The sequence below is a fragment of the Carassius carassius genome, chromosome 29, assembly GCF_963082965.1.
Source record: "Carassius carassius chromosome 29, fCarCar2.1, whole genome shotgun sequence".
NCBI lineage: Eukaryota > Metazoa > Chordata > Actinopteri > Cypriniformes > Cyprinidae > Carassius > Carassius carassius.
Genome location: NC_081783.1, coordinates 8,168,970 through 8,195,037, shown reverse-complemented (window position 1 = coordinate 8,195,037; position 26,068 = coordinate 8,168,970). Strand labels below are relative to the sequence as shown.

General features: G+C 38.3%; 1 protein-coding gene across 3 annotated transcripts in view; it reads left to right on the top strand.

Moving 5' to 3' along the window:
• The first annotated feature begins 1,192 nt into the window (after positions 1-1,192).
• LOC132109564 (cytoplasmic FMR1-interacting protein 2-like) overlaps positions 1,193-26,068 on the top strand; it is a 31,526-nt gene continuing 6,650 nt past the window's right edge. For 2 of the 3 annotated variants that reach the window (XM_059515745.1, XM_059515746.1), the window contains exons 1-24: positions 1,193-1,337; positions 14,707-14,856; positions 14,967-15,056; positions 18,780-18,857; positions 19,278-19,379; positions 20,009-20,190; positions 20,305-20,401; positions 20,620-20,748; positions 20,830-20,934; positions 21,024-21,112; positions 21,584-21,821; positions 21,897-22,189; positions 22,258-22,405; positions 22,497-22,650; positions 22,749-22,905; positions 23,420-23,516; positions 23,601-23,677; positions 23,784-23,892; positions 23,996-24,115; positions 24,298-24,497; positions 24,590-24,677; positions 24,792-24,935; positions 25,028-25,118; positions 25,627-25,757. In XM_059515745.1, coding sequence (XP_059371728.1) covers positions 14,740-14,856; positions 14,967-15,056; positions 18,780-18,857; positions 19,278-19,379; positions 20,009-20,190; positions 20,305-20,401; positions 20,620-20,748; positions 20,830-20,934; positions 21,024-21,112; positions 21,584-21,821; positions 21,897-22,189; positions 22,258-22,405; positions 22,497-22,650; positions 22,749-22,905; positions 23,420-23,516; positions 23,601-23,677; positions 23,784-23,892; positions 23,996-24,115; positions 24,298-24,497; positions 24,590-24,677; positions 24,792-24,935; positions 25,028-25,118; positions 25,627-25,757 — 3,036 coding nt within the window. In that variant the 5' untranslated portion in view covers positions 1,193-1,337; positions 14,707-14,739. Of the gene's footprint in view, positions 1,338-14,706; positions 14,857-14,966; positions 15,057-18,779; positions 18,858-19,277; positions 19,380-20,008; positions 20,191-20,304; positions 20,402-20,619; positions 20,749-20,829; positions 20,935-21,023; positions 21,113-21,583; positions 21,822-21,896; positions 22,190-22,257; positions 22,406-22,496; positions 22,651-22,748; positions 22,906-23,419; positions 23,517-23,600; positions 23,678-23,783; positions 23,893-23,995; positions 24,116-24,297; positions 24,498-24,589; positions 24,678-24,791; positions 24,936-25,027; positions 25,119-25,626; positions 25,761-26,068 lie in introns of all 3 variants that reach the window. The other variant, XM_059515744.1, reaches the window with a different exon arrangement.

Here is a 26,068-nt window from a genome sequence, read left to right as displayed (position 1 = left end):
CTGTATATTGTACAAATCACATATTGTATTTATTTGTATATTTTATTTATTTTACAGATTTCTTATTTTCATCATTTATTTCACATTCTGTCACTGAATTGTATTTTTCCTGTTTTTATACATGCATGACTTCTGCAACTGCAACTACAAATCTGTCCCTTAGGAGGCACACATGAGCCATATTTTTTCACCACCAGTAAAAAAAATGTTTTGCTTATTGCTGTTGTAATGTATTCGACCAAACATCGCATTTAAATCTACGTACTGATTCTGTCAGTGATACTTTCCTTTAGTCTATATAAACTAAACTCACAATTTGCTGAATGAAGTAAAAGTTAGTAATACTAATCTATTTGAGCTGATTTTTGAGAAATTTGATGATATTAAAGCTACCTTACTAACCAAGTCTACAGACTGTTTATTATGACAATCATGCATGTTTAAGCACATTTTGCAGGCCTGCTGTTAAGGTTGATTGGAGCATAGTAACACAAATGCATTCACTGGTTACTGTGACAACGGCACTGTATAGAAACACTCCAGCATGGGAGTGTTCACTGTATGTGCAGCCTGAGGCCATAGGCACCAAATAAGTGCATATTTATTTAATGTGTTTCCAGAGAGAAATAATGTTTTAAAACTAAAGCAGAGAAATAAAGAAACTGTGCTCGGGCCCAGTAGAGGACCTTAGTGATGCCCTCATCCAAGTCCCTTAGTCCTGGCATCAGAAGATTTTAATTTAATTGATTCAGTTTGTCCTTTGACATTCTGTGTTTATTGTTTTAGAAAAATACACCCCCAAAAGTACCTCTGAAAATCAATTTCAGGAGGCATTGCCTCTTAATAAAAATGTTAGCAGTGAATTCATCTTTGTATATTTCTAGATTATTTGTCTCTTTACAGTCCTATAAACTTAAACCGTCATTGTTCATGGCATAATATAAATCGACCCCAGAGATGAGTGCTAAGTGGGTCAGAAGTACAGCAATCGATGCAAATTTATGACCTTGCACACTCATGTAGAAAACATCCTAGAATTTGCACTTGTCTTTCCCTCTTTGTTCATAATCATACAATAATTAATGCACGACTCGAAGACATTTATAAATAGAGATGCAAACTGATGACTCACACCAGAGATGCCTTTTTAAATGGGTGCCTGTCTCTTTAAGAGAATACACTTGCAGCCATTTTCTGCTCTTTGTGTGGGGTGGATTAGCGGATAGAGACAGAACCCAGAGCATCAATCTACTACACCGAGCGAACGCTATTTCTCACAGTTTCTCCCCCTTTGCACTGACCGCCCGTTAGTTTAAGAGCGGACATGCAATTAGCAGGTAGGTAAATGTGATTATTTTCATGAATTACATAGATGAGAGTGCTCGCTCGACGGTGCCCGAGAGATGATGGCAGCAACCTGCTCGTGTAACGTTATTTCCCAACATGATGCTCAGTCATATTTTCACAACTTTAATGTTTTTTTTAAGCTAGCCGCCTTTATGTACGCGTTTGGGGGCGTTTTACACTAATTTGGTGTATATGGTTCATTATGATGGAGGTGCTGCTGATAGCATCTCCGCTTTATGGGTGGGGTGAGGGGGTGCGCGTGCACGTTTCTCAAACATCTCCTATGTGGTATAAAGCGCTTTATCTTTATTTGTTTACATTAGTTCACAGATTACTTCGCTGTGAGTGTCGTTTCATTCCATCTTAAGCACATTTTGGGATGTTTTTCCATTATATCCGACCCCTGGTGTCCGGTGACTGAGGGCTGTTGCTAGGTTATTGCCAACCGAACCGTTATTTAGACGCCTTTGATGATTAAGAAATGCGCTGTATATGCAGTGTTGGGAAGGTTACTTTGGAAATGTAATAGGTTACAGATTACAAGTTACCCTGTTTAAAATGTAATAGTAGTGTAACTTTTTCAATTACTTTATTAAAGTAATGTAACTAATTACTTTTGAGTACTTTTTGATTACTTTTCTAAATTTGTGAAAATTAAAGAATAATAAATAAAAGCATATACATCAACTTAAATACAGTTATCTAATAAGCATGTGACGTATTCTGTGTACTAAACTCCTAAAACATTGGTGTTTTTTTTAAACTGCTGTCTCTTTGTATATGATGATAATTTTCTCAAAATAAGTAAAATGCACATTAAGTGACACAAAGCAGTTCTAGAAATTATGTTTATGTGCTCGTGTACTCCTATACTGAGGCAGCAGAGGTTGAAAACACTGCGAGCTTCAGTAGGCCTATGTGTAGTAAATGAAACCATGTCTTTGCCATTAATTTACAGGAGGGGCGGACTGGGAAAAAAATTCAGACTGGAAAATTCAAACTCATACAAACAAATTCATGGACAAAACTATTTTTTTTGTATGGACCTGACATAAAAAAGGTTTAAATCTTTAATTTGGGGACATGCAAAATAATTAAAAGTTCTCTCCTGAACTGCACCTTCACTTCCATTTTTCTCTTCAGTCTCTTTATTTTGCCCTGTTATCCATCTCTCTCATGACTTTAATACTCAAGATTGAACAAAACTATACTTTACAATACAATACTCTACAATACTACAATATCTTTATAGAAAAATCCTAATACTGTACACGAGTCATGTTTTTCCCTTGCTTTTATTAGCCTATATAAAAGTAAAATAACCTTGTTATGTTTTTGTTTTTTTGCAAATGGATTGATATTTATTTTTAAATAAATACATTTGTAAAATAATTTTACATTTTTGGTTACCACATTTAAATGTTAATTTTCGTAAGGGTTGTGTTATTGTCTGTCGTAGCTCCCCCTAAACCTATAAAAAAAAAATCGGAATTTTTTTCAGATAAATTCCTACTGTAACATTACAACTGATAATAATGATGTCCTTTATATAGTATTTTGAGTGATGACTGGTGAGCAACGTGCTGCTGCTTGATTAAATAAAAAAAATAAAAAAAAGACAAAAAAGCATCTTTACAGATGAAACTGACCTGAAACCCTGAACATTAGTTCTGCTTCTCTGCTCCAGCAGTCCACTCTATTCTCTCTCTCTCTCTCTCTCTCTCTCTCTCTCTCTCTCTCTCTCACTCTCTCTCTCTCTCTCTCTCTCTCTCTCGCATTGATTACTCTGAGTCTGATCCAAACCGTTTGGCGGAGGCGCAGAGAGCGCGCGAGTCATGACTAACACTTCATGACTTATTAGAGATTTAATTATCAAATGGCGGATTCGCAAATGATCGCTTTAGTACATTCGGCAGGCAATTATACAATAATGATATTAAATAGTGGGGCAAAATTGTCTGCCAGGCCACCGGGAATTGTCCCGTTTCTCCCGGTGTCCAGTCCGCGCCTGATTTTCACAGACACGCAGAATGTGCAAGTCATATATTGCATTTTTGGGGCTTTATATTCACAGACACTAGTCGATGTCATGTTTTGATACAAGTGTAGCTACTGACCTACTTTTGATTTAGTCATCCAAAATGTGGCATATTCCGTCCGCGTTAGGCATTTCGTTTTTATGACTGGATTCTACGAACCAGACTGTATTTCCGCATCCCGGAAATTATTAGGGCGGTATGTCTCAGAATAGTCAGTGCAATTTGGGAAAGAAATCAGTTAAATCTGTATGTGGATGTGTGTAAATATTCAAATGTAATCCCCTTTGTAATCGTTAAAAATTTCATAAGTAACTGTAATTTAATTACTCATTTTTTCGTAGTAACTGTAACTAATTACAGTTACAATAATTTTGTAATTAAATTACGTAACGCCGTTACATGTAACTAGTTACTCCCCAACACTGTGTATATGACACATTAAATAACAGATTCCAGCTTTTTCCTTTAAATGTGTGGATTGGTTTTTCTTATGTTATGATTAAGGACTTTTATTTAGAGTTTTTATGTTGTAGAATTAGGTTTAGTGGACGACCAAGCAGTAAATTAATTTATAAACGATAATTAGCAGCCTGGCTGACAAAATAAACGACATTGTGAAGTAATGACCAGCTTATTTTACGATTTCCTGCTTATTATTACACTCCTGGTTATGATATATACAAATCTACGAACATTAAATACTAATGTAATTCAAAATATTTTGTTAAATTAGTTTCAGCCATTACAACGTAGACTGCTATTGGCTAACAACAAAACCAGCACTTCCGACAATACTATAATATATTATATATTAATCCGCAGTACAATTAATATATGTACTGTACATCTCTTTCTCTGTTTTTCTCTCTCGATAAGCTTTTTATATCTCTTTACAGTTTGTTGTTTTTCTGAGTGATGTTTCATTGTCTTTCTTTATAGAATCTAGCAATCTATCAAAGTTGTATTCGTATAAAATTAATATTGAAGAGCCCCAGGGCCATTTTTACCATAGTCTGAAGTTGTTAACCATTTTGCCAAAATAATTTTTAGGCTGCACTGCGGAGTGATATGAGAAACGTGAAAGTAGCACCAGTATGTTGCCATGGTCAGCTGTACAATATCCAGTTTAGTGGTCACTGTACAAACATATTTGTTGACTGTTCTAGTCAGTGATGCGCGGGTCAATGTATAAACAACCCGCACCCAACCGATGTTTTCTACCAGGGGCGCCGGACTGGGGCTAAAACCAGTACTGATTACCAGTGCCCCAAAGGAAGAGAGGGCCCTTGAAAAGTCTGGAATATATATTTTCCAGGGGGGGGGGGGGGGGGGGGACTGCCTATGCATAGGGCCCGGGATCTTGTGCAGCGCCCCTGTTTTTAACTAACCCGCCCACAACTCTGACTCACCATGAACGCCAGAGAGAAATGCACATTTCATATGGATTACATAATCAGAGAGTAGCCTATTTATTTTGGTTTGAATATTTTCGTTTAAAAGTAGACATTTCAAGCTTTCTGTAATATATTGCCTATATTTCTTTTTAAACCCACCGACTAAAAGATTAAGACACTACCTGACCCAAAATATCACCCAAAGTTTCTACAGCTTTTTTCTGAAAAAATGACTGGGGCAAACTTGTTACTGCAGTCATGTATGGCATGATAAATGCTCGTCACTTCTGCTGCCCAAACTTTGTCAGCCTGTGGGTCATTTGGTTTATTGAAAAATGATTGCACTCATTTGCATGTTTCTTGATGATGTCCTTTTTTTCTGTGGTACTCACATGCACCATGTCGCTTAACGTCGTATTCTCCTCCATGTCCCACAGAAAAAAAGCTCTCTCTGCTTCGCCATCTACAGGTCTTAATCAAGGGTATGCTGCGGTCCATTCGCTATTAAAAGTGCATCTTCTCTTTTTCGTGGCCATTAACCTGACCGAACAGCGCGCGCGTCGACAGTTTGATTGATGTACGACTCAGCCAATCGACTAACGCTTTTATTTCTCTCCTCTGAACTATTGGACATAAGTTAACACTACGCCTATGGATGTATCCATGTATTTATTAGGCAGGGTCGAATGAAAAAAGCGGGACAGATGCTCAATTTGCGTGAGGCGGGACAAAGGGTAAAATTGCTGTATACAACGTAAAGCGGGACAGGTTGTCACTCTATTCGCGCCAGTAATTCAGCCAATAAAGTGTAGGCCTATATATTTCAAAATTGTGTATAATACTATATAAATTACAAAGGTTTAATTGAAATCTTTATTTCAAAGGACCCGACCGACCGCGACCCGAATATCATTAGAAATATTTTTTGGATGACTCGTAACCGCAGGTGACCGCAGGCACCCGCTCATTTTGGATCAGCCCGCACATCACTGGTTCTAGTAGACTTGATAGAACTGTGTAACTGTAAAGTAAGGAGTTTATTGTTGTCCAAACCTTAAAGTTGTGATAAAACTGAAGTAGCAACAAAATTAAGGTGGGATTTTGTTCTGTCCATCAATTGTTGATTGCATGGACACAAATCTGAATATGAGCTTCCAGCCGATTGTAAGAAAGGGCTGTTTTGACAGTTCATTAAAATCTACGAGGTCAAATTTTTTTTTTGAAAAATAGAAACTCATTCAAAATAAGATCAATAACATGTATTTAAAAAATAAGGTACATTTTCATTTCATGTTGACTTTAACTGTAACTTCCTGGAGAATCCATTGTCATTCATTAAAGCATGGTCATATTATGCACAGGTTCATTTTAAAGTAACCACTAGTTTCCTGGGGCCGGTTGCACCAGCTGTGCGTAAGTTATAACTTAGCCTAGTTTTGACGTAAATGGACACTAAGTTACGACTTACGGACTACTAAATATTTTTGCGTTGCACCATTAAACTTAGTTTAAACGTAACTATACGTTGTAACTAAATATTTACGGAAGCCTCTGTCCATGAATAACGGTCGGAATAAGATGTCAGCCAGATTAGATCACATTGATGAGCTCGTATTTGATCATGAAGAGCCGCAAGTTTGTCAACGAGTTTTACGAGACAGACAACATCCGTTGGATATTTATGATGATGTCGACAAATATGCTCGTTTGCGCTTTAAAAGAGAGGGCATAATGCGGATAACGGACATGATAGCGTCTGATATTCAGCACGAGACAGACAGAAACGGCGCTCTCTCCCCAAGCCTTCAAGCGTGTGTCGCCTTACGTTTTTTCTTACTGTTTTGTTTTCTTTGTATCCATCAATTAAAATAAGAATTTCTTCATGACTGAAATTTTTCTTCCTGTTTCTTTTCTCCTCCATGTGTGGGATAGATATTTTCAATTAAAAGTGTAATGTTTTGAGTTCGATAACGTGTGCTTTAATGTCTTTTTTAACTTTCAGTTTAGGCCAGTCAAGAATGAGTTTCAAATTACGCGCTGTTCAGACTATTTCCTATTTACCTATTAGAAGGCTTGTGATTGGGTTAAGAAAAATAGATGTAATTCTATGCGACAACGCATTACTTTACGGAGAGCTTACGACCTACTAGCTACGTTCTGCCTTAAGAATAAATGGTGCAACCGAATAAAGTACAGAGTTAGTTATAAACTAGCTAGTAGTTACTAAGCCTCTAGTTTGGACTTTACGTTCCAGTTTAAGTAAGAACTTACGAACGGCTGGTGCAACCCTACCCAGAATACTAATGAAAAACCATTTGAATTATTTTTTACCTGAAAATGTAATCAGTGTTAAAATGCATGGAGTACAGCACTAATAATGAGACTGTTTCACCTGCTGTCAGAAATGATGCATGCCTAACTACATTATCAACCACATTTGCTTAATTTTTTCTCATCTCAGGAAATCACAATTGAATGATGCAATCATGAACAGTCCAGAGTATGTGGAGGGGTTGTTTCAGTGTATCCCGTCTGTACATAAGGGAGAATTTTTCAGTCAGCCATCAATTACACATCCTGCTTGCCTGTCTAGTAATTGTAGCTCAAGGCTTGCAGAGAGGACGGGAGTATGATGTCCCACTGAGTTGTGTGACCCAAATGTGATGCTCTTTCAGCAATGGAAGCACTCATATGACCTTAGTGATGTCTAGACCTTATTTATGTGGCTAGACCCAGGGCTTGAAAATGAAAAAAAAATCAGTCGGTTCACTCAGAGCAGAATTGATAATTTAACGTTTCTGTTCCTGCGTTCCTCTGATATCATTACCTTTCCGAAACCGGTTCGGTTGGAAGAAATACCGGTTAATAAGTTTTTTTTTGTTTTTTTAACAATTTTCTTTGCCTATAATTTGCCTAATAATAATAATAAAGTACAGCATTCTCTTTACTCAAAAAGAAAAGGAAAAAAGAGAGATCTGGTAACGTTAGCTGAGTCAAGTCACAGCCAACTTCTTTTCTAGATTTTGGCCAAATGTATACAGGCTACTAAAGAAAGAAAGAAACAAACAAATCTGTCAACACTTTAAAAACATTAAAGTATTTTTAAGGTATTTAATAAAGTTTGTTGCATTGTAAAATCCACATTCGAATGCAAAAATTTTGCATTCAAATTTTAGGTGTCCGTAAAGGAGGCTGCTTTAAGGCTCGCCTTGGGTATACTTCACATTGCGCGTTCTGATCCGTCTTACACACTCCTCATCCGCACAGCTTTCAGAAGGCGGATGAGTTCGACAAGCAGTACTACTTCCGTTATCATCATTCACCTCGTGCATGCACTGTTTACAGCCTTGATGACGAAAACTATATAATGCAGACGGGGCCAGATGCGGATGGTCAAATTATACTTTGGCCTTTATCAGTGGCGCACGAGATGCGATGACAATATAAGTGTCATTGCATTAAAATGCTTTTGTTAACATATACAGTTGAAGCAGCTAGATGCAGCGGGACATTCTAAAACGCTTAACTTGAAAAATGCTTAACGTGGCTTAATGTACTAAGAGAGTGAAATTAACAGACCAAACTCACTAAACAGCATACTAATAAAGTATACTATGTACAAAAAATCAGATGAGCCCTGAATATGAATGCAACTCATTTAATAACACGTTAAGCCCTATGATGGTTTTCTATGGGAGGAAAAGGCTTAAGTGGGGGGGGGGGGGGGTACAATGGTGTTTCGTGTATTCAGAGTTGTTCACACTGTTAAAGAGATGGATTATCATGCTAAACATGGCCAAAGTTTGAAAAAATAATTTACAAGAATGACTGAGAATATCTGAGCTGAAAATCTTACTTCCGGGTTAGTACAGGTTTCGGCTGTTTTTTTTTTTTGATCGTGGATCTAATGACATAGTAGAGAACGAAAGTTCTTATATGAGCATTCCTCTCGGAAAAGCGCGCCCGCGCACACACATTGACCAGAGGAGAGTGAGACCGTGCACATCAACGCGCTTCAAAATCGTCTGCAGCGCTGGATAGGATTTGTTCGAGAATGCCTCCAAATAAGTGCATTTTTGGATGTAAGGGAAAGTTTACAGTGTTCAGCTTCCCCAAGAACCCAGCATTACATGAACAGTGGATGCAGTTTGTTTTTCCGGGGCAGCAACGGAGTGTATCAAGTGCGCTTGTATGTTCTCTTCATTTGAGTGACGAATGTTTTATAAACAAGGCCAAAGTCGACTTTGGATTTGCACATCGTTTGCTATTAAAACACGGAGCCATCCCTGTGATAACAGACTCCATTCATGGAAGTACAATTGCATCAGATTTCTGTATTTTCTTGGAAATCAGCACATAAGTGAATATATTTTAATGGAAACAACACGAAACACCAGTATTATAGCTCCACCTCCAGGAGCTCGGCTTTTTCCAGAAAGAATCGGAAAGCTGTATTTTTCTTTTATAAATATGATAAAACTAAAGACTTTTTGGATATATGAAGGATGCAGTACTACTCTATAGGTACTCAAGATTAACATGAGATTAGGTGAAACTGTGTATGTTATGTACCCTTTAACGTGTTATTAAATGCGTTGCATTCATATTCAGGGATCATCTGATTTTTTGTAGATAGTATACTTTATTAGTATGATGTTTAGTGAGTTTGGTCTGTTAATATTAGAATATTAGATTCCCCGGGGACACATGATATGTAAAACAATTATAGGCTAAATGATAAAAGCGTCTGCAAAATGCATAAATTTAATTTAATTTTAAATAATAATTTTAATATCACTGTATTAGTACATTAAACCACGTTAAGCGTTTTTCACGTTAAGCGTTTTAGAATGTCCCGATGCAGCGCTGCTGTGATGTTCATTAAAAATATTGCGGAGAAAGAGAATGTGGAGATCTTGTTTACATCAAAACTGAAACCAGGCCATTCACACAGAACGCATAGCCTATTTCATGCATGTCTAGAGAGGGATATCTTCTATCACCATTGCACTCGCATCTCGCACAACAGAGCCGCGTGTTTAGAAAGCCATGTAAAATTAAGGTGGGTTTTTTCAAAAACTTATCTTGAGACTTTATGGTGGGTTTTTCCCCACTGCATCTCATGTTTAAATGAAAAATGTACTCTGTATCTCAGTGAAAGGCATAGGCTTGTGTATTTATGTTAGTGGTGGTGCAATTTTGTAATGCTATTATAAAGTATAGGAATGTAGACAGTGCACCCCACCGTACAATGGGAATCAGCCAATGTGAGGAAGTTTATTCTAGTATCTCAGCATCCTTTTCCACAGGCACAGTCTCTACATCTCTCTCCCTGTCAGATCACTTCTTCCACTTGGAATGTGGTGGTGTCATGGAAGATTTCTTCCAAGAGTTCCTTTATTTGAATGACAATGATTCAGCTCTGAGGTTGTTATCAGTCTGAACATGTCTCACACCACCTCACGTGATCTTTTCAGAAAATTAAAATGTGCAGGAAACCCCCAAGGCTCAAAGTACATTTGCTTTTTTATTTTTGTTCTGATGCAGACCAGCTCTGGTTTTAAACATGACACAGTTAGGTGCAATAACATTTATGAAGTGTGTATTGAGATGTTGTTGTTGTTGTTGTTTTTTTGATAATCATAAAAAAGTCATTTTGAATATTTCAAAAATCGACTTTACTCCACTAAGGCTATAGCCTATGTGATTAGCCCATGTGTTCAATTGTGAGGCAAGTCTCTCACGCAAAGTATTTATATGCTGCTGCATGTATAGACCCTTCCAAATGAGTCACTTGAGGTTCACGATGACTAGAATGCTGCAGTCTTTTAAAAAAACAGTCTGTAAAAACTTTTGTACTGTAGTTTAAGGTTCTGTTGTAAAAAGGGGAAGATATTTGAATTACTTCCACTTTTGGATGCTAAATATTTTAGTCATTTATTATAGTATAATGAGTATAGTATATAATGACATCAAACACTGTTGTGAATATGTGTAGGGCAAGGGCAAATGTGTAGTGTATAAGCTAACAGGCTAATTTGTTAGTACTTAAGCTAAATAAAATGTACAATGTATTTCGAATGGAATATATTGTGATTTTGTAGGATTTATACTTGGGCGCTAAAGAGAATGGGATCACTTGGGGTCCTAATGGGGACCTCATTTCAAAGGAGGACCGATTTTGTTACAACAACACGCCACACAGCTTAAGTTTTCTTTCAGGACAGAACTTGAACAAGCTTTGCAGAAGCAGCTCGGAAGAATAGGAGCTACACATGTTTTAGAGTTCCTGCTGTTGTATAAATAAAAATTGTATTAAATAGTTGCACAATATTGTGAGACACAGGACATAAATGCTGAAAGGAAACTCCACCTATTTTACAGGAGCATAGATGAATCTGTATTGTTAAAGTGCTGTGGAGCGTATCAGAATGAATTTGTTAGTGTTAGTGTACCTGTACTAGAAAAATGGCAAGTGACATATTAACAATGGACTGTTCAATTAGGAGCTGTTTCTTGCGTCTTTCATCACATACTAACTCTGTAACGTGACTTCGCATAAAGGGTGGGGGGGGGGGGGATCAATACATCATAGTATCTAGGGCTGGGTGATATGCACATTAGGGCTGCACGATATTGGGAAAAAATGACATCGCGATATTTTATTTTTCTGCGATATATATTGCGATATATAACTCCGTAACGTGACATTGATTAATTTGACTTCGCATTTGGGTCAGTACATCATAGTATCTAGGGCTGGGTGATATATCTAACGATATGATCATGCACATTAGGGCTGCACGATATTGGGAAAAAATGACATTGCAATATTTTATTTTTCTGCGATATATATTGCGATATGAAATCTAATCTAATTTTTTCTTACAAACAAAAATGGGGTGAGCACCCTTACATTCTCATTTTAAATGATTTAAACATCGACACCATCGTGTCAATTGATTAATATGCGCGAGAGAGAGAGAGCAAGACAGCGCTCGTGTTGTTTGAAGACAGTGAGCGTGCGGCTGGGGCTCGCTCTCTCGCGCTCTCTCTCTCTCTCTCTCTGTCTCTCACGCTCTCTCTCTCTCTTTCTCTCTCTCTCTCTCTCTCGCTCTCTCTCTCTCGCGTGCGCGCACTCTCTCCCTCGCTCTCTCTCTCTCGCTCTCTCTCTCTCTGCCCTGTTATACTGACAGGACTTAAAAACACATGCAAATGATAAACTTTCACTCTATTATGGTTAATCTGTGCAATTAATCCGCGAATCACATTCTTCAAGGGCCGGGGAGCAGCTGGCCCGTACAGTTAATGAATAACAGATCAACTACGACAGCCTACATCGCACATCCTGCGATGTGACTATCGTGGATTCGTACATCGCGATATCGATGCTTAAACGACACATCGTGCAGCCCTAATGCACATCCAGTCATGTTTCCCTGCTGCTCTGTCAAGCTTTGATGAAGGTAAAGATGGAAAATCAGCTTCCTCCTTGGACAGATGGCTGTCAGGCCACTTATTTTCTGTTCCAGGACAAATCAATCATATATTTATCATGCATGAACAACATCCTAAGACCTAATTTTAATGTATTGGTGCTCTGGCATAACAGATATGTTGGACGCGTGGGCAACCTAAGTTTGAATCTCCTTTCTCTCTCAAAATTTTTTCATCCTCCAGTTAAATATTCTTTGACAGTTTTGGCCAAGGTTGGCCTATGCATTCTGCACAGGAGCAACTGAAGTAGCATAAAATTCAAAGCATTGTTTTGGTGAGGTAAAAGTCAAGTCAGCCTCTGGTCTAAAATGGACAATATAACTTACCAAACCACACTTCCTGACTAGGGATGTGCCTGAATAGCGAATCCGTATTCGGAAAGGCACGGAAAACAAATAATGCGTTCTACGGAGCCACTAAAGGGACATGGTTAGCTGCTTGCTAGCAGTTGCCTTTTACATAACAGTATATAAAATTTCACTTACCACATAAACAGAGAGAGGTAAGGGGAGACTAATAGGATGATGGCGAATGATTTGCACATCCTGAGCACCACTGACAAACATCTAACCTTGTGAAATGTTTGGTAAGTAGAGCCGCTCCGTAGTAGAGTAGGCTATGTGTGAACGCAAATCTCGAAAGTGAAAGTAAAAATCAAATATTGTCTGCCACATGACTCTCAGGAAAATACGTAGTTTGGAGGCATTTGGATTCAAGTTTCCTGTCAGGTGTAGAAGTGTGGACAGTCAGGGACATGTCATGTTAACTGACGACCACATGTTAGTTGTTAAGGAATAACTGTCTGCCGCTTACAGCAGCACTTGAACATTGTCTCTAACTTTACTCTATAAATGTGGCCGGCTGTTTGTGAGAAATGTTTCCATCCAGGTAGCTCGTACTGGGCATCTAGGACCTTTACTATGTCCTTAAAGGACTTTTTTTCCACTGTGTGGAAAGAGACCATTTCCTTCGCCAAGTATTTTGTCACTGCATCAGTACAGGTTTTCCAATGGACACTGTCCCTTTTGTACTTTGTTGTTTTCCCCAAGGCCCCCAATATCGTCGGCTGCGTACTGGCGGTGGACCTAGATGTTGTTGGTCCTGTATCGGGAGGCATTGAATTTGTTGCACTGAGTGAACTCGGTTCCATCCTCGCAGCAGTGAGTGGATGGTGGTTTCGTATATGTGACCTTAGGTTCGAGGTATTTCCATCTCTTGCGGTGACCTTTTTGTTGCACAATTTGCAAATTGCCATGTCCGTATTTACAGCCTCTCCCTTCTCGTTTGGTCGAAATCCAAAATACTGCCAAACTGCAGAAGTTGTGTTCTTTTTCGAGACCAGGTCACTCGGTGTGTGACTCGACATCTTTCCCCGTCTCTCTTTCTCCTCCACGCTGTCACATGATGACAACCACGCATACGCATTTTTAGGCATTAAATAAATTATATTTAATATTTAATCCTGGTCTCCTATATAAGTGCATTGTTTGTTAGTTTTTTTTTTATGACGGTATTGAAACTAATACTGTTGCTATTTTTAGATCCCGCGGTATAACATATTACCGTATTACCACCCAAGCCTACTTTACAGTTGAGATTATATCGCCAACTGTTGGCTTGGCATGCTCTTGACAGTGCATTATAGCATGCGTTTGCGTTTTCATGGGAATGGAGATTTTATTTATTCATTTTTTTAAACGAAAGAAGGAAAAAACTCTGTTTATAAAAATACCCGTGTACATGTATACATGGCCTTAGGTTATGTCTTAAAGGTGTTTAAGTGCTGTAATTGGGTCTAATATAAAATATAGATCTAATATAAACATGCAGTTTCTTTTCCCAGCTGTTTACCTTCACAGAAACTGTGTTTCTGCCTCCACTCAGAATAGGCATTTTCAAAACTACATAATAAATGATCTGTGGGGTATTTTGAGCTGAAACGTAATGGACACATTCTGGGGACACCTGAGACTTCTATTACGCCCCCCTTTTACAATATGTAATATGTCTCCTTTAAGACGTGATGTTTAAATTGATGTAGAGAATAATCAAATTTTATTGGTTTCTAAAATTTTAAACCTTAAATATGGTGATAATACAGAATATTTTTATTTTGAAATAAAATAACTAATTTCAGGATTTGGTTCATATCACCCTGCTTCAAATTGTTTTAAATATTAATTAGATTTATTGACAGAATCTGTAGCACTAATTAATAATCACTTTTTAAATAAATCCAAATGTTTCTTAGATGATAAAATTAGCACAACATGCATAACATGTAAAAGTTTCATTTATTCTTGGAAATTTGCTGGCAGCCACATCAGTGCTTGTGTTTGGAGACTAATTGAATTCCTCCAGTGAAACTGAGTGAAAGACTTGAACTAGAGATTTCTTCAAGGTCGTGAATTTTTTTGTTCTTGTTTCAGATTGGGCTGTTTTGTGAGTGAACCTGTGTCGCCATGACAACCCACGTGACCCTGGAGGATGCTCTGTCCAATGTGGACCTGCTGGAGGAGCTTCCCCTCCCAGACCAGCAGCCATGCATCGAACCCCCACCATCCTCCATCATGTACCAGGTACATTCACAAAAAAAACATTTTTTCAAATACACATTTGTATTTGTTGTTGGATGTAGAGTTCACAGTAAATTTAGATATAACTGGACTGACCTTCTGTCTGTTACTAGGCAAACTTTGACACCAACTTCGAGGACAGAAATGCGTTTGTGACTGGTATTGCCCGCTACATTGAACAGGCCACTGTGCACTCCAGCATGGTGAGTAGAAGGAGGACTTTGTGAAACAGCACATTAGAATTGCTGGTCATGTGACCAGAGCAGCAATAACGAAAGGATGTTGCATTATAACAAAGCTGCTCTTTCTGAAATCTTTATCAGAAGGGCACTGAGAAGCAGAAACATGTCATTCAGTTTATCTGATGTAGGCTTTTTTTTGTTACAGCCAAATTTTAATCAGCCCAGAACAGTGCAGTTCCCTTCCCAAAGCTTTTACTTAAAAAAAAAACATACAAAAAACATTGCTTAAACAAAAAACATGAACATATTTTTAGGAACTGTAATAAATCATGTTTTTTCAACATGTAAACTAGCAATGTCATGGATTTCTGTGAAGCACCTTGAAGTAACACTTTGTGTTTTTTTTCTTTGTGAATTAATAAATTTATCCAGTGTGAATGCATTAAATTGATCAAAACTGACATTTATAATTACAAATTATTGCTATTTCAAATAAACTCTGTTTATATAAACATTCCATTCATTATATAATCCTAAAAAAAAGAATCCACAAAAATGTTATGCAGCACAACTGTCATGTTGCCATATATATGTATTTATATATATATATATATATATATATATATATATATATATATATATATATATATATATATATATATATATATATATATACTGATTTTAACAATACAGATTGTGTCAAATCACTTTACAGTATTAAATAGGAAAATAGTGTGTCAATAATAAAGAACCAAAACTCCCATCGTTGACAGAAATGAGAGAAAACCTTGGTAGGAACCAGGCTCAGTAGGCGGACCAGGTCTCCTCTGACCAGACTAAACCAGCAGTTCAATTCCAGGCTGCAGCAAAGTCACTTTGTGTAGAGAAATCATCTGGTTCCTGTGATTTTGTCCCAGTGGCCGTCTATGAGACAAGGCCTTTACATAACGAGCTAAAACTCTCCCCTTTCACACTGCACGTTGGTCCCAGAAAATTGCCGGCTTGCCTTCTGTGTGAACACAAACACGTCGGGGACCTAGTAACAGTCCCGGGACAAGCGCTGTGTGAACAAAAGCCAGAACTAATGCCGTAATGTGTCGTGGTGATGATGCACGTTATCGTGTGACTTTTTACCCAGGCGACAAAAATATTTGTGCAAACTGTAATGAAGCAGAGATCAGTTAGTTCCTCACTTTACGCGCTGAAGCTGAGATCGTTCGCCAGCTTAAGTGAAAGTTAACGTGCCTAGCGTTTTCGACTCGTGTATTACACGTCACATCCTGATGTCACATGTAATTACGGGACCTTTACGGTTTGTGTGTGAACGCATGCACATATTCCGGGTAATCACTGGGTAAGCAAAATCTAGTGACCCGGGAACAATTACCGGGACACATTACCCGTGTACTTTCCAGAATCGCAGTGTGAAAGGGGCTACTGTGTTTCCTGATGATATCTCCCAGGGGTCACATAAAAAGCGTTGAAAATAACAGCCCTAGTGCTGAGCCTAGAACTAGGTTCAAGTTCAAATCAATTTAAACTTGGCTTTCATTATCCCAAACATGGATTGCTTTGTGTGAATTCTGAAATAAACATCTCAAACCATATCAACAGATTTGCAACTGTAATGACTATTTAAGGGCCAGGCATGTGTAAACTGGGCAAAATATTTTGTACCATATCAAAACCCCATCAGTTTCATTTCTGTTTTAGCAGAGGCGTGAGGCAAAGAGCTCAGGACAAACACCTTTTCACAAAGAGACCCTTGTTTATGCTTGTTTTGTACCGTTTAGTTTCTGTGGGGGTTTGTGCTGGATAGAAATGGTATTGAAGGATCTACTCCACCTCTTCCTCTCACGGCTCAGTGGCTCGTGGATGTGCGTGGACTGTCAAACAGGAGTGCACATTACTCCTCAAGGACTGGAGGTCCTGTTTGCTTCAGCTACCTTCTGCTAAATCTCTAATGAGACGAGAGCATAGATGTAGACTTTGTATTCTATACACAAGTCGCTGGAGGAATGATGTGGTCTCACTAAACTTGGATTTAGGATTTTAATACAGTTTTTGCATGGTGAGCAGTGTAGGCCTATTTAAATCAAACCCTCTTCATGTTCTTTGTCTTGTCTCACTTTTATACATTTAAATCAACTTAACATACAGACTCTATTCAGATGTTTTGTAGACAGTTAATTAGTAAGTTTGACAAGTCCAGTGCTTTCAATGAAAGACAACAAAGAGGACAATTTCAGAGAAAAGAATGATAAAAAAATATTTCAATAAGTTAAATTACCAAGTGTACTTTTTTTCACATTTTTATTACTTACTACCATATTACAATTCCATGCTTGTTTCTATATTCTACATTTGAAATTATTCAAAACAATTTATCCAAAAAAAGATATATATATATATATATATATATATATATATATATATATATATAAATTATAAACATTGTATTAAATATTACTTTGAATATTTACAATGTATTTTTTTAGCTGTTTTTCTTTTATGTAATCCAGCTGTTTCTGAAAAATCCAAACTTGTATGATCAGGATTCCTTAAAGCCTGGCTCACACTACAGGATTTTTAGCCCGATTTAGCCCCCGATTTCCTGGTATTATCTGGTAATGTGGATTATCTGGTAATGTGCGGCGTTCACCGATCGAATCTTGCACCTCCCGATCTGCTCGGACACAAATCGGGGCAGTCCCAATTATTATCAAACATGTTTGATATTTAGGATTTAAATCGGGATGATGATGGCTATATGATTACGTCAGTACTTTCACAGCCAATGCGCAAAACTGCAAAACATGTGATGTGCGGCTTCCTTGGATAGTGGAGATAGAGGAAACTGTTTCTTGATATTTTGTAGTAACAACTGTCTGTATAATATGGCAAAAATGCATCACAGCTGTAAGGAGAAAGAGAAGCGCTGGAGTGAAATCGCCTCATTATGAATGCACTGGGTGAGGGCACAAAGCTAGCACACTAAAAAACAAATAAATAAACAATAAATAAATTCAGTGACGATCTGCTGTGTGAGATCACGTGAAGCGCTCCCTCTGGCATGACAGTTTTAATAATATCTTGCAGAGTGTGTGATGTGCCACGATGTTCAAATCTTGTAGTGTGTGCATGTTTAATATTTGAGGGAAGATAATCTGCAAAGATTCTCCTCATGTGTGTGCTGCAACTAGATTTCAAAATCGAATTTTAAAACTCCTGTAGTGTGAACCAGGCTTTAGTTTAGGCTGTTGTTGATTAGTTGTTTAGGCAAACCACTGATTAGTTTTGCTAATATTTAGTTTGCAAGGCCTTCCTTGTAATGCTTGCTGAATGCTACTGAATTGTGATTGGCAGAAATCCAGGTTACATGTTTTATTAATGGAAAGTGGAGCATAATTAGGGACTTTTACACCCAGTCTAAAATAAAATGTATGACAAAACTCTATCTACACTGCAAGGACTCTGGGGATTCTAGGTTTGGCGTCTCTCCCTCTGTCTGTAAACTTAATGTACCATCATTGCTGCCTTGCAAGCGCTGATAGTTCCTTTAAGAAATTATGGTCACTTCCAGCAAAAAAAAAAAAAACTGTTTAATGGATTGTTGTTTTTAAGCATGAGGTCAGGAAAATGATCTAGCGCACATTTACACAGAATTCCCAGGAGATTATATGACTGGTTCCTGTAGAGTTGTTGTTCATTTTCCTCTTTTTCAAACTGTTTTTTTCTTCTCAGAATGAAATGCTGGAGGAGGGGCACGAGTATGCCGTCATGTTATACACCTGGAGGAGCTGCTCCAGAGCCATTCCTCAGGTACACACACACGTGACATCCAGTGCAGTACCAATGCTCAGATGTGAGGTGTATTCTCAAATGCATGCACAATTTGGCCGACTGGCCCACATATTGTTTTACTATCAAGTGTGTCGTGGTGCAGAAGAGGAACTCTATTATAATGGGCTATTAAGTTACATATGCATAGATTTATTGAAGTTTGTGAATGTTGCTGCCAGCATTCAAAAGACTATGTGCTAAGTCTTGTTTTTTAAGATATGCTGTCCGTCCGAAGAGAATCTGAACCCTTTTTTGATTGCTTTTCTAAAAGATATGATTGAAAGGAGGACCCAGTTCAACAACATGATTGCCCTGCACTCACTCCTCTCTGCAGAGAAAAGGCTCATTATTTATAATCTGAATCCTGCCAGTTTAATGACGCCCTCATGTGCATATCAGGTGAAGTGCAACGAGCAGCCAAACCGAGTGGAGATCTACGAGAAGACTGTGGAGGTGCTGGAACCTGAGGTCACCAAGCTTATGAAATTCATGTACTTCCAGGTGAGAGAGAAATTTCTTATTAAATCCTTATTCACTAGTTCACGCTTACATATAATTAGCTGAGGTATGGTATGCGTATTTGGCGTGCTGTCCGGGGAAGGGCTCCGAGCTCAGGAATGGCCCGAACCTAGAGTACCCCCCCTTCCCCGTCTATTTATAAGGTGAATTCAAAGTGAGGAGATGGGGTGGAGGAGGGATGCTGATAAACCATCAATGGATAGAGGTAAGTCAGCGATATTTATACTATGGGATTGATTACTTGATTATGGTCCACCTGTGTTGATTAGGCTAAGTATCTGATGCGCTCCTCCCGAATCTTGTTAATAAAAACATTAATCCTCAAATGTCATGATTATTCATCCAACAACAACTCTAATAAGAAAGAGGGAGAAATGCTCATTACTCGTTATTTATTTCTTATCTCTTTATTTTTATTTGCTTATAGAAAATAACAAATGCTTGAAGGCAACATTCCATTTAATTCCTTAAAATATATATTTAACTTTTCAAATAAAGGAGTGTAGTAAATAAGTAGCATTGCATAGTTTTTGCTGTGCTTTCAAAATTGTAATTGAGAGTTGTGACATTTAGTTAGTACATGGCTTTAACATTGATATCCCTCCTTCTAGCGCAAGGCCATTGAACGTTTCTGCAGCGAGGTAAAGCGACTATGTCATGCTGAGCGCAGGAAAGACTTTGTGTCCGAGGCCTACCTCCTTACTTTAGGAAAGTTCATTAACATGTTTGCTGTGCTGGACGAACTGAAGAACATGAAGTGCAGTGTTAAAAATGACCACTCTGCTTACAAGAGGTATAATGGTCGTGCTTAAATTTAAAGGAGTCATTAAAGCACTGTGACATACATGCATACATGCAATATAAAAAAAAAAAAAGTTCCATATTTCTTCTGTTTCTTCTTTTACAGAGCAGCTCAATTTCTGAGAAAGATGGCTGACCCACAGTCCATCCAGGAGTCTCAAAACCTCTCTATGTTTTTAGCCAATCACAACAGAATTACACAGGTATGTTTAACTTCAAATATAGTCATATTTATGTTAAAGGAATAAGAACTAAAAAGACCAAAAAGGAACCATAAACAAGCTTCTGTCACTATATGTTAGGCTTGTGTGAGGAAAAAGACATTTTATTGGTAATCTTTTCTTCCCCTAAAGCTTCTCCGTTCACGATTCATTTGGACATTTGCGTGCAGCGTGTCATGTTTTATGTGATGTTTGTCCAGTGTCTGCACCAGCAGCTGGAGGTGATCCCAGGTTATGAGGAGCTGCTGGCTGATATTGTCAACATCTGTGTGGATTACTACGAGAACAAGATGTACCTGACCCCCAGTGAGAAACACATGCTGCTAAAGGTGAGCACATCCATTCCTGCTTAAGCTTTTTAGACCTGGCTGAAAGATCTTTACAAACAAAGGCATGGCTCTGTGTTTCAGGTCATGGGTTTTGGCCTATATTTGATGGATGGAAATGTCAGCAACATCTACAAGCTGGATGCAAAGAAAAGGATAAACCTTAGCAAAATCGATAAGTTCTTTAAGGTGAAGACAGACGTTCCGGATCTCATGAAAATGGACTGTTTTTTTGTCACAATCCTCTGAGTGGAGCTTTGTTTTGGTTGCCTTCACAGCTTCAGGTTGTGCCTCTGTTTGGAGACATGCAGATCGAGCTGTCACGATACATAGAAACAAGTGCTCACTATGAAGAGAACAAGTCCAAGTGAGTAATTGTTAAGATAAAAAGTACACCGTGTAACCACAAGTGCATTGTTTTTCATCTGATACTAGTTCTCCTGTTGGCATTACCTGACTGGTTAATTAAATATTGAGAAGTTTTGACTCTGTAACTATTTTTGGAATATATTTATACTTTTTTATTCAGTATCAAGAGTTGCATCAAAAGTGACAGTAAAGACATTTATGATGTTTTCATAAAAGATCTCCGTTTCAAATAAATGCTGTTCTTTTGAACTTTCTATTCATCAAAGAATCCTAAAATAATGTCACAGTTTCCACAAGAATATTATCCAGCACAGCTTTTTTGAACATTGATAATAAATAGGAATAATTACATTTTAAAATCTATTAAAATAGAAAACAGTTGTTTATAATATTCCACAATGTTACTGCTTTTACTGTATTTTTAATCATCTTTTTAGTAGTGTTTTTTTTTCCTCTCACTCTCTCTCAGGTGGACCTGCACTCAGAGCAGCATCAGTCCGCAGTATAACCTGTGCGAGCAGATGGTGCAGATCAGAGACGACCACATCCGCTTCATCTCTGAGCTGGCGCGCTACAGTAACAGTGAGGTGGTGACCGGATCAGGGCTGGACAGTCAGAAGTCTGATGAGGAATACAAGGAGCTTTTCGACCTTGCACTCAGAGGACTGCAGCTTCTGTCTAAGTGGAGCACTCATGTCATGGAAGTGGTATGTTTGAGATCATTTAAGCAGTTGGAAGCATTCCAGTTCTCCATCGATCTTACATATCTTCTCTTCCTCTAGTACTCTTGGAAACTAGTCCACCCGACTGATAAGTTCTGCAACAAGGACTGTCCGGGCACAGCTGAGGAGTATGAACGCGCCACACGCTACAACTACACCAGCGAGGAGAAGTTCGCCTTGGTGGAGGTCATAGCTATGATCAAGGGTCTTCAGGTTCTGATGGGACGGATGGAGAGCGTGTTCAACCAGGCCATCAGACACACAATCTACTCTGCCCTGCAGGACTTTGCACAAGTGATCCTGAGAGAGCCACTCAGACAGGCTGTGCGCAAGAAGAAGAACGTTCTCATCAGGTAAGATGTACACCACATCAAAAATACATACTTTTTTGGGCATTACTTCTCACCTTGCTTCCATATAGTGTACTTCAGGCAATTCGCAAAACCATCTGTGATTGGGAAGGAAGAAGAGAACCTCCTAATGACCCCTGTCTGAGGGGAGAGAAGGACCCCAAAGGAGGATTTGACATCAAAGTTCCTCGTCGTGCTGTTGGCCCCTCGAGCACACAAGTCAGTTAAATTGTGTTTGTAACATAGATGATATTTAGTGCTGTTTATAAAGATTGTTTCTGAGTAGTAGGTGTTCCTCCCTGTCCTGTAGCTCTACATGGTGCGCACCATGCTGGAGTCTCTCATCGCTGATAAAAGTGGCTCTAAAAAGACTCTTCGCAGCAGTCTGGATGGCCCCATCGTTCAGGCCATAGAGGACTTCCACAAGCAGTCTTTCTTCTTCACCCATCTCCTGAACTTTAGTGGTGAGACAACAGCAACGGTTTTCTATAGTGCAACTGTATCATCTTTACATGTCAATATAGACTGAGAAATATCTCATTCTCTTGTGATTGGCTGTTAGAGGCCCTGCAGCAGTGTTGTGATCTGTCCCAACTGTGGTTCCGAGAGTTCTTTCTGGAGCTCACTATGGGCCGGCGCATCCAGTTCCCCATTGAGATGTCCATGCCCTGGATCCTCACCGACCACATTCTGGAGACCAAAGAGCCCTCCATGATGGAGTATGTGCCACATACACACAGTTTATTCTATTTATTAAGCTACACCACACTAAGGTGACAGTGAAGACATTTATATTTTTTTAAAAAATTTTGGTTTCAAATAAATGCTGTTTCCTTTGAACTTTCTATTTATCAAAGAATCCTGAAAAAAAAATTCATTACCATCTCCGTAAAAATATTACACGGCACAACCGATTTCAATATTGATAAAGAAATGTTTCTTGAGCACCAAATCAGCATTAGAATGATTTCTGAAGGATGATGTGACATTGATGATTCAGCTTTGCCATCACAAGAATGGATTACATTTGAAAATATATTCAAATATAAAACAGTTATTTTAAATTGTAATAAATGTTACACAAAATTGCTGTTTTTATTTTATTTTTGATCAAATCATTGCACCCTTAACAGGCATAAGAGAAAAATCTTACCAACTCTAGCAGTAGTGTACAGTATATGAACACCTGTCTGATTTTGTAATTTTGATTTTATTTATTTATTTATTTTTCAGATATGTGTTGTATCCGTTGGACCTTTATAATGATAGTGGTTATTATGCCCTCACCAAATTCAAGAAGCAATTCCTCTATGATGAGATAGAGGCGGAGGTAGAGTGTCACAGACTTGTTTGATATTGTCTTCCATTCAAAGATATTTTAATAAAAACTGAAGCAATCTCTTTTTCATTATAGGTCAACCTGTGTTTTGATCAATTTGTGTACAAATTAGCTGACCAGATATTTGCCTACTACAAAGCAATGGCTGGAAGGTAACAATATCCCTGTCTCATCTTAAACGTTTTTCAAGTTTAATTTCAGGTCGAATCAAAGAAATGACTCTGCTATAGATCATAAGCTTCTTTCTCTTCCTCACAGTGTCCTCCTAGACAAACGCTTCCGTGCTGAGTGTAAGAACTACGGTGTGATCATTCCATACCCGCCATCAAACCGCTACGAAACACTGCTCAAACAGAGACATGTGCAGGTGTGCAGACATTATACCCATTACCAATAAGAATAGCCAACCCTGTTTCACTCAGAATACACTTTAAATGATAAATCTAACAACATGTTTGTGCTTTTTTTAGCTGCTGGGTCGCTCCATTGACCTGAACAGATTGATAACCCAGAGGATCTCAGCAGCCATGTACAAATCCCTGGATCAGGCCATCAGCCGCTTTGAGAGCGAGGACCTCACCTCCATAGTGGTGAGAAACACATGCTTTTAGACTTTTTTTGGTATTTGTTGTCATCAAAATCAGTATTCTTTTGGTATTACAATTGTACAGACAATTTTCTTTCGCATTTTGACATCTGGTGTCTTGATTTAGAAAATCAAAGACTCTAAGAACTTTGGAATATTGAAATTGGTTTGTTCCCTGTGTTTCAGGAGCTTGAATGGCTGATGGAAATCAACAGGTTGACTCATCGCCTGCTCTCGAAGCACATGACCCTGGATAGTTTTGACGCCATGTTTCGTGAGGCCAACCACAACGTGTCTGCTCCATACGGCCGCATCACGCTGCATGTCTTCTGGGAACTCAATTTTGACTTCTTACCAAACTACTGTTATAATGGCTCCACCAACAGGTCGATGAATATAAATTGTAGATACAAATCCGTACTAATGTGGTTCAATATAGATGACAATGCTAACAAAAGTCTTCAATCTCACGGAACAGGTTTGTGCGGACAGCCATTCCCTTTACCCAGGAGCCTCAGAGGGACAAACCTGCCAATGTCCAGCCTTATTATTTGTATGGCTCCAAGGTCTGTTAGCAGCATGATTAGCATGTTATACTCAACCAAAGACTTAAATGTGTTCCATGTAGTGTACTAGAGAACATCAATGTCTATTTTTAAACATCTCGCTCTGTTTTTCAGCCTCTGAACATTGCTTACTCCCACATCTACAGTTCCTACAGGAACTTTGTGGGTCCTCCGCACTTCAAAACAATCTGCCGTCTTCTTGGTTACCAGGGCATCGCTGTGGTGATGGAGGAGCTGCTCAAGATTGTCAAGAGCTTGGTATTATGTCTCTCTGTTTAGTTTACACGTAGTTGTACTTTTTTCTTTTACGTTTCCTTTTTTCATTTATCCTGTCCATCTGTCTTTTCCAGTTGCAAGGCACCATCCTGCAGTATGTTAAGACCCTCATAGAGGTGATGCCCAAGATCTGCCGTCTCCCTCGTCATGAGTACGGATCCCCAGGTGAGATCAGAACTAGTAACACTCCAGTTGTGTCACAGTCTAATAATGAATACAGAGACCAAATGTTTTAGCTAATATACTATATTCTAGTGCAGAGTTGTACCATCAGAATCCCTCTACCTCCCCTAACTCCACCTGTCTAGATCTACTATGGGATTTATGTATTTATGTATGCCTATCCATGCAGCTGCATATCTTACATGCTTCCATCAGAGTGTAAATAGAGTAAATACAAAGAATTGAATACAAACAAAAGATGTTAAAATAAGAATATTAAATTGTGAACTATAAGCCTGTTTTGATAAAGGTGTCTGCTAAATGCTTGAATGTAAATGTAATTATATTAGAGCTGTCAATTTAATTACTTAATTTAGTACAACAAATAAATTTGTATAACTCTTTGTTAAACATATTTTATAGCTTGTTAATGTTAAGAAGACTAACTGTAGCATATAGAGATCCTAGCCTGGAGTGTTTTTGATGTTACGGAATGTGGAAAATTTGTCAGGCATCCTGGAGTTCTTCCATCATCAGCTGAAGGACATCATTGAGTACGCCGAGCTCAAGACAGATGTGTTTCAGAGTCTGAGGGAGGTGGGCAACGCCATTCTCTTCTGTCTGCTCATTGAGCAAGCTCTGGTGAGACCCTCGCTGGCTTACTTTTCCATTTTGCATGATGTAGTGTAAATGCATAGTTGATCGTTTATCACTTTACTCCTAATTAGTTGGTCTAAAACTTAATCTCAAAGCTGATTTATATTTTAGATTTAGTCTTTCAGACCTGCCAACCTGTACACATTTTGTGCATTTTGACCTCGAAGAACAATTCTAAGATTTGTGACTCCAATCAACAGAAAAATCAAATGCCGCCTTTGTTGTTCAATGAGGCAACTAAAGTAGAGAGACTATTTTTGTTTTGTTTTCCCTTATAGTCTTATGCTAAAATTTAC